The sequence below is a fragment of the Xiphophorus maculatus genome, chromosome 1 (genome assembly GCF_002775205.1).
Source record: "Xiphophorus maculatus strain JP 163 A chromosome 1, X_maculatus-5.0-male, whole genome shotgun sequence".
Taxonomy (NCBI): Eukaryota; Metazoa; Chordata; class Actinopteri; order Cyprinodontiformes; family Poeciliidae; genus Xiphophorus; species Xiphophorus maculatus.
In genome coordinates, this window is record NC_036443.1 from 25,990,060 (window position 1) to 26,004,140 (window position 14,081).

Consider the following 14,081-nt stretch of genomic DNA (forward strand, 5'->3'; position numbering starts at 1 on the left):
GCAGACTATTTCACTTCTAACTATTTTTTAATGTCATTAAGATTAAGAAACTATTTACTTAAAACAAGCTCCTATTTCTTGCTGAAAATGTATCTGTAAGTTATTTTTTTCTCATTTTAAGATATTTGCACTAGACACTGGACTGTTTTTACAGTGCAATAAAATAAACCAAAGTTTGTGGTTGTAAATGTGACAAAATGTAAAACTCATGGTATGAGGCTTCTGCAGCGTCCCTCTCCTGTTTCCATATTCTCTACTCCCACACAACTCAACGCTGAAAACAAAGTGGCCTAAATCAAACAGGCTTCGATGAGAGACATTTCCCTGCAGGTAATCTGCTTGGTCTTGTTGCTTTGTGTCAAAATCCCTAAGTAGCTTCTACACATTCTCTTTTATTTTAACAAAATCTATTTATTTTCAACCCAGCAGGCGCCACCCCTGCAAACCCTTCTGAGCCTTTAAGAAATCCAGTGAAGCCTTTTAACTTCACACTCTTCCTCGCACCTCTTCTCCTTCTTGCATCTCTGGCCGTCTTTGATAAACATCCCAATTGATTGTAAATGGGCAGCGTGTCTAAGGGCAAGTGGACCGTATCCCATTTATCGTGCTCCCGCCGCCGCCCTGAATGCACTGCTTTCTGTTTTTCCTCTTGCATTCTCCGCCGCTCCTCTTCCGAACGCCAGAAACGGTGCTTGGCATAAAATGCTTCAGTCAGCGTAAACCCCCCCAGAGATATATATAAAAAAAAAGAAAAGTGGGTGAGAGTGAGGAAAATGAAGGAGGAGAGATGGGGAGACAGCTGGAGACAGACTGGGAGAGGAATGGAGGATTCACAAACACAAAATGCAAATTCCCCATTTTCTGAGCAAACAGAATGCTTCCAGGTTATGTGCACCCAAGCTCATAATATTGTGTGCTTATATCCTTGAGTTTGCAGAAGAAGAAGAGAAAAAAAAATCCTGCTGATATCAAAGGAAATATGGTAATGACTTGTTATTAATCAGCCAAGTAGAGTCCCAAATATCTGAGCCCGTTTCCTTTCGTAGATTTGTGAAAAACAGATTGAATGTATGCATAACCGTTCAATAATTCAGTTAGTATGGAAGCTCTGTGTTTTGTGATGAATGCAGTAACACAGCAACAGGCTCATTCGTTCCCCACACACAGGGAAAATCTGATACGCAGTGATTAGTCGGGGGAAGAAAAAAAAAGGAAACCCAGAGAGATACAGGAGACTGTGAGGCAGAACAAATGAGGGCAGGAGGAATCTTCTTGCAGGTTTTTAATAAAAATGTGGGGGAAATTGCACCGAGGACTGTCATTTCCCTCTAATTTGGATCTCCTCCACCTCTGATTACTTGCACATAACACAGCTTGTCTTCCCTTTGAGCAAACAACTTGCAACTATGTGGGAATTTGCGAGGTGAGGAGTTACAAGTGGTGGTAAACTGAAGTAAAGATCTAGTTTTTCTTCGCCTTATCTAAAACCACCTGCGATTGTGAGGCTCTGCATGTTCTTATTAAAATTCCCCACTGAACAGGCAGGGTTATTTCATTACCGCAGCTCCAACTTTACCTCTTCTTTGATCCCCCTCTTTCACTTCTTTGCACCTCTTCTGCTAAACACTTCACAGCGATCTCTCCTTCCTCTCTACCCACTGCAAGGAGCCAGTTTAAATATTCAACTCCTCATATGTTATCCCAGTCATTTGGAGGGTGGGTGTTACAGACTGCTGCAGCTGCAGAAACAGAGCTCACACACACACACACGCACGCACGCACGCACGCACGCACGCACGCACGCACGCACGCACACACACACACACACACACACACACAACCTCTCCTCAACCTTGTCCTTCATGCTCTTGCAGCTTCTCTGTGTTGTTTGATAGAAATTACACGTCACCTTTGTTTAACAGCCACAAGTGGCCTGTCAAGACGTGTGGAGCTTTGTTAGCGAGGAATCCCTTGTCTTTAATATTTGTGGAAGATTTATGGCTGTGGATGTATTCTGAATGCAAAACACTCGATAATGAAGCATAGAGTCTATCCGAGGCCACTTTGCTGGCGATATCAAACTTACCGGTCGAATGTTATACGCCAAGAGGACAAACCTCTTGTCTGCAGACACCTGGAATTTAGATGAGGTCAGGTCCTGCAGAAAAAGGCAGAATTAGGAGAAATTTAGAAACTTTTTGCCCCATTTTCTCATGTAAGAATAGTAAAACAAGATTTAAAAAATAAGTAAAACGGTACAATGAAAATAACTTTTTTCTATACTTTCACCCATCTGTGTGCAATTTTGAAGTCAGATTCTGTTAAAACATTATACGGCGTTAATTTAGCAGTAGTCTTTATATAGTTTAACCCTTCCAGACTGAACGTGTCGGCAACGACACAGAAAAATTTGCAGTACCGTAACTCCACTATACTTTGTGCTATCTGAAAAGTTCCAATGGTTTATGAAAGGGGAGACGTTGTGCTTTCCAGCCGATATTGGATTATTACGGTAATTTCACTCCCAACATAGCAGGGAGTCAAATTAATCTGAGGGACACTCTTTTAATAGACGGTAAATTGCAAAACTAACTGCTAAATATTGAATGTTACAGTTGTTATGGATAAATGGGAAAATATATAATTACTTACAGGACATATAAAGAACTTTGTACTATTAAAATAGGTGAAAATATCCAGGTTCAGCTAAAAGTGAGCTAAAAGGATTAAATGATGTTGAAGCTACTGGCTTCATCTTTACAACAAAGATGTCATAATGGTTTATGCAAATGCCATTTTATGAACCTTTAAACCATCATTATTTTTGAACTGGGTGGTTATTTGCACAGAAACCATTAAAGAAGCTGAGGTAGGATGCACCAACAATGATCTTTGTATGAAACACGTACTGAGAACGAAACATATAAAGCAACACAGCAACTGTTTTTACAAAACAAAAAGATTTTTTATCAGTTTAAATGGAAAATGGCATCAATAGCTCATCTTTTGGATGACTCTATCGAGCAGCATCATGCTGATTTATGCCTATAAGTACCAATTAGGTTTTTACTGGGCAAAACAGAAGTCTTATGTTTTGTCTAGAACCAGAAGTAACTCTTTCTTTGCTCTGAAGCATCTCGAATGGACCGTCACACAGTCGTAATGTCGATTGTAATCAAAGAAATTGTAATCTTAATCTTCTTAGTTGAAAGGGGATACAATGTGCTTTGGACCATGCAAACTGTTCTAAGCAGCAAATTAAAAAAGCCAGGCTCTGTGATGGTATGAGTATCAGTGCTATACCGCTGTTACTGCAGCATTATTGCAGAAAAGGACACTTTACTAAATTGGGAAGCATGCAGTCTTGAAGAAAGTGTAATTTCCAGGAACGTCCGTTTACTATTTACCAAGATATTACAAAACTAAATTATTAAACACAAAGGTATGACTGCATATTTGAAAAAAAGGTAAGTGTACTGGATGGTGCCGGTCCCCGTAGAATGACTGAGTGGAGAATTTTAGAACAGGAAGTAATAGCAAAAACTGCTTTGACGCCTTGAGATGTGCTTGCAGAAAAATGTGGAGAAAAAAACCCCACAGCAAAGCAACAACATTTTAGAATCGGATCAAATGAAAACATAAAGTCCTAAAAGCTTTACTGCCTCAACATTTCTGAAATGTGCTGAACTAGTAAGAGGAAACACTTGCAATGACATAAAACAGCCAAATCTCAGAAGAATTATTTATAGTATAAGTACTACTCAGATTTATTAATATCATCTTTATTTATTTTCATTTAGGAACACTTAGTTATAATAACCACATTCAGTTATTTATATCCTCTTAATTTATTTTTTATTGACTTGTATCATCTTAATTTAGAAAGATAGACACTGACCTATGAGATAAAGTGTCATAAAAAAGATTCATGGGTGCTTCTTCTAATTTGTAATTAGTGGAGTACCTCAGTGCCTCCTTGCAAACCACCTTTGAATATTAAACAACATCCGCCTTCTTTAAAATGAATGTGAATATCTGGCATAAAACTACATCTTCTGAATTTGTGTCTGGTTTTTGGGTTACAACACACCAATCCTGGACAATTTAATAACTTAAATTGAGATTTTACATCTTTCCAAGATGAGAACTTAGGATTCAAATATATGCACAATATTTGGGTAAATGTCCTCTTTGAAAGTCTTATCGCTTTTGTTATAAATCTGGCTGAATATTTGATCAAACTCCTTGGCAAAATTGATACATGATGTTAATTCAATTTTGGCACAGACCAATAGTTTTGAAGCAAAGTCCACAAATTTATGCAAGAGCTGATGTCAGTGACCTTTCAGAAGCCTAATGATTGTTTATCCATTTAAAAAAAAACATTTTTATGTTTCTGTTAGTTTCGTTCTGTTAGTTTCAACCCTCTGGTAGTTTGAGGTTTAGTTAAAATATTTTCTTCATCCTCATTTCTATGGAGGACTGAAAATAATATAGCTAAAAAATAAAAGAAGTAATGTATATATTTTATGTTTGCTTTATCTTAAACTTGCATTATTGTTTCTATATTTTCTTGCCTCCTCTTTTTCCATTACCGCATCATCTAATTTACATCCTGGGATATTGTTTTATGCAAAATCCACTTTTTGCACGTTTTTATACTTTCATTTGGATTTCTACTGCTTAATAAACCAACCCAGCTTGTTTTTCTAGCAACTCAATATATTTTGGTGCCTTGAAAATGAACCGTTTCAAAAACCCCTGGAATGTAACGCCACAAATCTCAGCAGGCACTGCCCTCACCTAGCAACCCAGCCCGTTACCTAGCAACCCAAACTGAGTTCCAGCACATTCGGTCAGCTGGACAAGTGTTTTGTTGTTGACATGCCATCCATAAACTACTTTCTAAATTCTTGCTGGTTGAGCATGAGGCTCTACTTCTGCTTTTCCATGATGTACGGTTGTTTAATTAAGCATCTGTAGAGTAAACGTTGAGAGGCAGCTTGTTTGCAGCAGCTTGCTTGGATTTGAAGTGACAAGAAACCCCAAAACAGATTGTTTTAAAATAGGCAGAACTGAGAAGTCTAAAATCTCATTATCTAAATGATTTTGTGCAAATAATGTAGTGAATAAGCTTTGTATATCTCATAAGTAGCATTATAGATCACCTAAAAAATTGACTCAGTAACATATTTATCTGTGTGTTTTGGTATTTATGAAAGAAAAATATTTTGTTTGTTTGCTTTATATAGAAGCAGAGATGAAAAACCAACATATCAACACAGGGAAGACACTTATCATACTGACAACACAACCCTGCTTTGAGCATGGCTGCGATGACCCACATAAGTCAGTTAGTGTCGAGCAGAGGCGGTGTTCAAAACGATGCCCTCGCACGGAAAGCTCTCTTTGAAGACACAAGCAGAGGGCTCACAGAGGAGCCAGATTGGGGGGAAATCTGCGCCGATACCGTCAACGTGCCAAGTCTTTTTTTGTCTAAAATGCACCATGTGGTGCCGCAGTTCCCCGTAGCATCTGTCTCCCAGTTTTCATTTCTATCGACCTATTTGTTCATTCTTTGTGTTAATGTGAGACAGTCAATTCTGCAAGCTGTCCTACCAGAGAGCTGTTGTCCAGCAGTGTTGTGGTTAGGTTGTTGCTGAGGGTGAATGTCAGGATATGTCCCTCTCTGGTGCGCAGCGCCACTTCGTTCTCTGTTAGGGGAAAAGCATACTGAGTTTGTTTGTTTGTTTGTTTAGTTTTTAAATATGTATGGAAAAAAACACAGCGTGAAGCATGATGTCAAAACTTTCTCTTTTTGTTTACATATTCAAGGGAGTGGGTGGAAGCAGAAACTTGGGAAAAAAAAATCCCACTTCTTAACCACCTGCATAATCTTACATGGGTTTTGTTTTAACCATATTATAAATGTGAAATTTGTCAAAATTGGTTTATTAACTCTTTAAATGAATCTTTTTTTTAAATCATTTTCTCCTGACATTTATTGTTGCTATGTAAGTTCCGTTCTGCCGCCCTTGGCAGTTGGTGGTTACCGTAGCAACCAGTAACTGACAGCTCTCTCCGTTTTTTCTTTCGCCGTTGTCTGTAACTGCTGAACGCATTACAATCTGCTCTGTGTTTTATTTACAAGTATTATACTTCGGCATATATCTTTTCATTACGTACAGGGTTTCTTTGTGTATAATTTTGCTGTGTTTTTAACTGCTAGCGTGATTAATGTTAAGAATTTTATCTGCTGTGTTTAATTTTACAACTGTCAACTGCAGTCACAGTTCACTGGGAACCATTACTGTACTCTGTAATTTGTTTTAGGTTTTTTGTATTGGATTTTATTTAATGTATATAGGCAGAAGCTGCTGGACTGATATTTAATTTTGACCACAGTGGATGAACAATTATTTTTTCTTTAAATTTCACTAAAAAAACAAAGCTAGCATTAACAACAATAATTGATTGATAATATTATATATTATATCCAGGAGTAATCATATGTTTTTATGATAATTTTAACAGTTTTATGTTTGGACATCGGCTATCCCGCTGCTTGTCTCCACTTACTTACAAAAGTTTTTTCTAGTATTTCTGAATTTGCATGTTTTAAACTTATAAAATTTGCTTAGTCTTAAACAAATGTTCAATGTCATGTCAATGTTCATGCTTATGTTTAGCTTAAAGAATTAGATCTTCAACAATTTAGGTTTCACAAATCTAGTTAAATTGTAAGTGGTTTCTAAATATCCAACCTTACGGATTATACTTCTTTCTCTTTTTTGTGGTATTGTTAATATTTGTAGGGTAGTTTCGTAACTATTGCCCCAGATTTCTGCACAATAACTTGTGTAGGGTAAGATTGGTGAACAGTAGAGCAAATGTAATGCTTTTTGTTGTACACCAGCTTGTCTTTATTTAATAGGGATTCACTTTTAGTTTATCCTCAATAATGACACCTAGAAATTGGTGCCATTGACAGTGATTCACAGTTCCCAAAATAACATTATTTTTGTTGTGTTTTATTTAAGTTTGTTCATTTTATCCTTTCACTGTTGTTCCACGTCATCTCCAACATAAACAATGTTAGTATCATTGGCAAATAGTATACTTTTCATCATCTCAGGTACAACATGTCATTAAAACACGGATCCTCACCGTTCAACCACACCGCACAGGGATCGTGAACTTTAAACTCTTCACTCTCCAGATCCTCCATGGTCACATGGGAGCGGAGTAACAAGTGAGACTCGTCTTTAAAAGCAAACAGACAGAGCAAACTATGAGAAGCCTTTGTTCACATGAAAGCAGGGCTTGGCCCACTTTTTAGCATCATGCTGGATTTATCTCTTCAGAATAACATAGTTAGGCTAACTACTGTATTTCAGGGTTCAAAAACCAATCAATTCAATCTAAAGGATTTTTTTTTTTTTTTACCACAATCAGTTATAATAATTACCAAAACATACACTTCGATTAAAATCAACAAGAGATAGCAAACAGGAATTAAATTTATTATTGATTACACTGATGTGCATTCCTTAATGATTGATTAAGCAAAAACAACAAACACATTCACAAACAAATAAACATAAAGATTTATCACTACCTATACTCCACTGCACAAATCAAAAGGAAGATTAATAGTCAGGAAATGAGCATTCAAAACATATTCAGATTTCTTCTGTTTTAGTTTCTTTGTCGCACTTAAATTTTTCAGAACATCAAAATAATTTGAAATCCAATAAATGATGATTTTATTTGTAAAGGAAGAGTATTTCTGAATGTCTATTTAGGAGACCACAAACATGCAAAATTAACATTTCAGGGGCATTTTTAATTCAAATCCTATTGGCACATATTTACTTCCATATATTTACTTCTATAACAATGGTAATTAGGCTTAGAGAGTACTTTTGTACTTTTTCTAAAGTTTCCAACGCAGGGTAGATTAGATCGTATTATTCCCTCAGTAAATAAATTTCTAATTTCAGGTATAGCTGTCTGATATTAAAATGTGTTTTAAATATATAGAAACGTAAAACAGAGAAGAAATCTGTTGGGATCATGTTTTCAAATCTGTTTGTAGCTTTCACGTAAGCAGAGGGTGCAAATAACATCAAGCAAAGTCACACACTCTTCAATGTTTTGGAAACCGTCTGCAGGAATAAAAAGTTGTTTTGACTTGATCTAAAATTCAGCAGATGCCACTTCGAAGCGCCATCGAAGGAAAAAAAAACCCCCAGTGAAAGTAGGTCTGCATTCAAATTGAGAGAGTTCAGCGTCTTGGAGAAGATTTCAGAGCTGACAAGATCGATGCCCCTCTCACGTTTGTCCTTCAGAAGTGAGGACTCAGAAACTAAATTAGCAAAACGAAATGGAAGCCAGGGGACACATCCAGCTCTATAGCATACTAATTAACACCTTATATCTTGTTTGTTTATTGGCGGTGCTAAAACCAAAGTCTTAAAGGAAAAAGTCCCAGTTTATTGGGTCTTATAATCTCTCGGAGACTATTTGACCGAGAGCGGTAACGTCTTAGAGTTTCCCCTGGTTGCCTGGCAACTGCTATGAGACAACAACAAAAAAAAGCGTCAAAGAGATTTTTAACCTCTCAAAAAGACTCAACTGTTTTATTTATGATGTGGTTCTTGTACAGATTAAACAAACATGCTTCAGAAGGAGGCGCCCGAAGGTGGATTTTTTTTTTTCTTCACTTCACAGAGCCTGATTAGTTCTTCCTTCCTTTTCTGCTCTTTGTGTTTAGTTAAAGGCTTCTGGCTGCAGACATGAGAGTTAAATTGGTCTTTTTTATGTAACTTTCAAAGCTATGGATCCAAATTGTGCTTTCCACTTTGATTCCTCCGCCTCTTTTCTTACCGGGCGTGAGGATGACGACGGAGAGGATGACCAGGGACATGACGGCCAGGATCACCACCATGGCGATCCCGATGCCCTTCCAGTTCCTCGGCGGACCGTCTGAACTCCCCAGGTCCTGATGCGGGAGAGAAAACAAATGCGGTGATGAATGTGAGCCGAGCTAAAAGAGAGGACATTAGTGCCGCTTCATTTCCACCGTCAGACAAATCGGTTTGCTGAGCCACGGGGGACCGAGACCAATCTGCAGCATTACTTAGACTCCAACAAATCGCACAAGTTTTCAGCTGGAGAACTGAGTGAAACTGTTGCTTTTAGGAGAGCAGTTTTTAATTGGGGACGAAATTAAAGCTGACACATAGTTCTTCCTTTACTTTGCTTCATTTCACATGAAATTGTAGACCTTTTACTTTGGAGGAAGGTTAATGGTGAAATATGTTCCCTGAAACTGAAACACTCTTCAAACTATATATATATCCATCTCCAAATTAATTTTTTTAACTACAAAAACTAAAATTTATAGAACTGTTTATATTGTAATTGCACATTTTATGCAGTAGATGTTTTTATACACATAAAAAGTTATTCTAAATTCAGTGCCACGGACTCATTTCAAGAGATTTTTCTTTTATATAGGATATATAGAGACATTCAACGATTGTTTTATGATATTAGATTGTTTTATTATAGATGGAAACTTAGCTTAAGCTAAGTTTAAGCTAAACTTAAACTTTAAACAAAGTTTAACAAAGTTTAACACATTGTTTAAGTTTAACAAACTTAAACAATGTGAAAAAATAATGTTTTTTGTCACATTATTAATGTGAAAAAAACATGAATAAAAATGTTTTTTCACATTGTCTCTATTGTAAATAAATGAATGAACTAAACTAAACATTGTTAAGATTGATTAACTGTAAAAGACAGACAACAACAACAAAAAACAGAGGCTTGAACAGGTGAAAGAATAACATTATATTTGCAATGGATCTGTAGCTTAGATTAGCCACAATGAATCTTTTTTACAGTCAGAGGGAACAGCAAACATATATTTAATTGTTGCCATAAAGAGTCATACAGAGCAATAAGCATTATGAAGAAATAATTCATAATTTTCCAAATGTTTTATCAGTAAAATCTAAAACGTTTGGAGTGCATTTCTATTCAATCACGTTTCTCTGCAACATCTGCAAGACCAGGCTGCTGGAAAACGAATCAGCCTCAGTTTTGTGTCTTTTTTTAATTTCTAACAGGGTTTTTTCCAGGGTTTTCCTGTATTTAGCTTCATCCATCTTCCCATTAGCACTGAGCTGCTTTCCTGTTCCTGATAAAGAAAAACATCCCCAAACAAAGATGCAGCAAATTCAGCGTGTAAATCACTGCGATTTGGTGTGATTAGTTGTGTTTTGTCTGTAGGCAAACAATTAAAAATGTTGGTAATACTAGTAAAAGAGACTGAAAATACTTGTGACACTGGATTTATATTTGCTAAAAAATGAATAAAGCTGAAACGATTAATCAGATTAATCATTATTAATTGATTTTTTGAATGATCATTAACTAATTTAGCAGTTGATTAATCATTAACTTCAGTGAACAAACTCAAAAAAGGTCATTTGCTGAAAGAGCAACACACTCAAAGTGGTAATAAAGCCAAAACTGCACAAAAAATATAAACAATGCCCCTGAAACATAAACAAGATATAAAAAACAACGGATTTTTCTGTAAACATTTTCTACCCAGAATTTCTCAAGTGGCATTTTTAGCTTCACCTGTTTCAAATTCTGTAAAAATAAAATAAAAAATCTTATACACATATTGATGTTAGAAGTATTTTTTTTTCTGTAGATGCATATTTTGCTACAAATGATCAAACATTCACTAAAGGAATGCAGTGTTGTTGCATTTTAGGCAATAAAATGTTTATTTTCTGGTTTATTTGCATCTTTTAATCCATTTCTAATATGAATTCTAATGTTAAACAAAAATTATTTAAGTGGTTAAATGAAAAATCTGCAGAATGTACCAATATTTTTAACCGATTAATCATTTAATTTTCAGAATAATCAATTACTAACACAATCATTAGTTACGGTCATAAAAATTAACCATGTCATTTTTGTTTCACTTCCATAATATGAATAACTTTGTGTTGTTATCACATAAAAGCCCAATAAAATATATGGATCTTTGTGACCGTGACTTGAAAAAAGACGGGGGGAAAAAACACAGTAGATATTTTTTACAAATCAAAAGCTGTGACTTTGTCACTTGTGAAAAATCAATGTTTTAAAATTTATTTTGAACCTCGTGAACCATTCAGTCTCCAGGGCAAGAGCTGGCATGCTTGTGCTTGTGCCTCAGCTCTCTGCAGAGACACATTTCCATTTTGTTATTTCGCTCCCCTGAATCAAAAACACATCAAACAGCTTAAATTATTATCTTTTCCAGGCCACGCTGCACACATGCAGAGCTCCTTTTTCCCCAGCATCCAAAAACAATGGTGAATTATTTTGGTTTTTGGGAGAAAAAATAGTTTGTAGCGCTGATTTGCTCAGTTAAGCTCTAGATTTTTGTTAAGTCTGCTCTGTACAGCAGCCAGCACATCCTGTTCTCTGTCAGTGTGCTATTTAGCCTCCCATTCACACCTGCTCTCAATTTGTGATTACAACAGTTTATTGTCAAGCTCAGTTTTCGACATTCAGGAATCTTGTTTTTGGGGTTACTTTGCTCGGTGCCAGATTATCTCGACTGTCTTTAGTCAGCCTGTCTGCTCTGTTTCTACTTTACTGGGTTATTAACAAAAGTTTCTGCAGGAGCCAAATAGAGTTCGTGCATCGTTTTAATCTACAAACTCATACACTGCAACAATCTAATAATACCAAGTATTTTTCTCTAGTTTCTAGTGCAAATATTGTTTGTAAGAAGCAATACGTTTTTACTCAACTTTCTTTTTAGTGCTAGTGCACGTGTCAAACCCGAGGGTCAAATCTGCTATTTTTAAAAATTTGCTCTGTTGCATCAAACTTAATAAGCCAGTTTTTTTTTACCGAACAGCCAAGATTGACTAACTTCTCTTTCCTCACCACACCTCTCAACATAACATCAACAATTCTTAATATTGACAACAAAGTGCTAATTCTACTGGCAGATTATTTTTGAATAAGTGAGATAATCAATGGAAATAGTATCAACATGAAGCAATTATTGACTTAAAGCAAGCTCCTACATCTTGCTGAAAAGTTAGTTTTGTCTTACTTCAACTGTACTAAGATATTTTCACTAGAAACTAAACCAAAATACGGGGTAAAATTTTGTGTTTTCAAAGTAGGAAGAATGATCTGCTACTCTACTCTTACTGAAGGTACAACTTTGTCCCAAATTTGAATAATGTATTTGGCATGAATTGGTTTTACACCATCCATCCATCATCTGCACCGGCTTGTCCTTGCAGGGTTGCTGGTGCTTATCTGCAGTGAGCAACACAGAAACACACACAGGATTAACAACCATGAATGTTCACACTCAGACCAAAGACTTCAGAGAGACCAACAAGCTGCAACATTCGTGGGACTGAGTGAAGAAGCCACAAATGCATTCAGAGATCATGGTAGCTCAGTGTAGAAAGATCTCAGGACCGTCTTACACCAAAACAACTCATTTTAATTTAACCCTGCAAGTCCTAAATGTAGCGGTGACGATCCAGCCGAATTTGCAGTACTGTAATTCTGCCACACTTTGCGCTATCTGAAAAATTCCAACAGTTTCTGAAAGGGGAGACGTTGCGCTTTCCAGACAATATCGGGTTATTACGGTAATTTCACTCCCGCCGTAGCAAGAAGTGAAATTAATCTGAGAAACACTCTTTAAATAGACTGTAAATTTCAAAAATACCTGCTACATATTGAAAGTTCCAGTTGTTATGGATAAATGGGCAAATATATTTATTCACACAACATTTAAAGAACTGCGTACAATTAAATGAAGCAAAAATATCCAGGCGGAGATTTTAAATTTAGGACATAAAGGGTTAAATAGGGGGTAGGTATTTTTCAAACAACATAGCGCCATGTTATAGCACACTCAAGGAACTTTAGCTGCATTTCCATTAAATATAAAATGGTGCAAACTGAACTTTTTAAAATAAATTTGCTTAATGCAATTTCAAAACAACTCTCGTTAAAAAAAACCTTTTTGTGCTTGTATGAGGTAATTTTTCAGCTGTATCTAAAGTGGTCTTACTGGAAAATCTTTGTTCGCATCACACAAGTCACGTAATCAACACAATGATGTTACTGCTGGCGAAAAAGACAACAGGAAGTATTTGGAGGATGTTGGTTTGTTTTTGTGTTTTTCAGAAAATGTGCAGAATTCTTTAAACAGAACATGTTTCACAACCGCTTCCTTAAAATGAGTCGTACTTTGTCTCCCAGAAGCAAGTTTGGTTCATCAAAATGTAATCAACAAGTCTAAATGAGGTTGTTAACAAGGCAATAAATGTAATAGAGCATATTAGAGAGGAAGATTTGACAAAACCACAGCCAGCTTAACCTCACATCTCTGTATACCATCCGAATGCAACAAAGGGGAGCTGATAGAGAGAGCCTGCATCAGCATCATTTACAATTTACCACAAGTGTGTGTCTTCGCCACACTGTACTGCGCTCCTTCACAATGAGGGGCTGACACTGCTGCATCACACGCCTGCAGGAGAGCTAGCGAGCAGCAGCAGCAGCAGCAGCAGAGCAGCCATAAAACTCAGCCTTCATTATTGCTGCTTTGTCCTTTGACTTAACCGGGAAACCTGGCACACCTCCGCTTTGGAGCGGAAGAAAAAATGTGCTTCAGCGGACAGCAAGTTGCTGCTTTTCCTCGCTCCCTGGGAGGACACCAACTGTCTGTTTTTTTTTTTGTAGACCCAATCTGTCTAAAATTCACATTTAACAGCTTAACACTTCCCCCCCCATTCAACCACATGTCTTCATATGACCATCTGACTGGAGGTTTTCTTTACTGACTGTAGAGTCATAATGTCTAAGCTTTTTCACCTTAAAACAAACATTTTTATTTTGTTTTTGCTCTTTTGCTGGAATTGTAAACTGGAAGGGAAATGATATTTAAAGATTTTAAGTTTTTTTCAACAAAAATCTGAAAAGTGTTGCTTACATTTTTCTATTTTATACTTTCTAGAACC

The 14,081-nt window shown here is 36.5% G+C and overlaps 1 protein-coding gene across 1 annotated transcript in view; it reads right to left on the bottom strand.

Annotated features, from left to right (window-relative positions):
* LOC102221724 (inactive dipeptidyl peptidase 10-like) overlaps positions 1 to 14,081 on the bottom strand; it is a 47,746-nt gene that overhangs the window by 25,760 nt on the left and 7,905 nt on the right. The window contains exons 2-5 of the mRNA XM_023338015.1: positions 8,890 to 9,004; positions 7,168 to 7,263; positions 5,620 to 5,714; positions 2,087 to 2,158 (exon numbers count right to left, since the gene is read on the bottom strand). Of these exons, the coding sequence (XP_023193783.1) occupies positions 2,087 to 2,158; positions 5,620 to 5,714; positions 7,168 to 7,263; positions 8,890 to 9,004 (378 nt within the window). The remainder of the gene's footprint in view (positions 1 to 2,086; positions 2,159 to 5,619; positions 5,715 to 7,167; positions 7,264 to 8,889; positions 9,005 to 14,081) is intronic.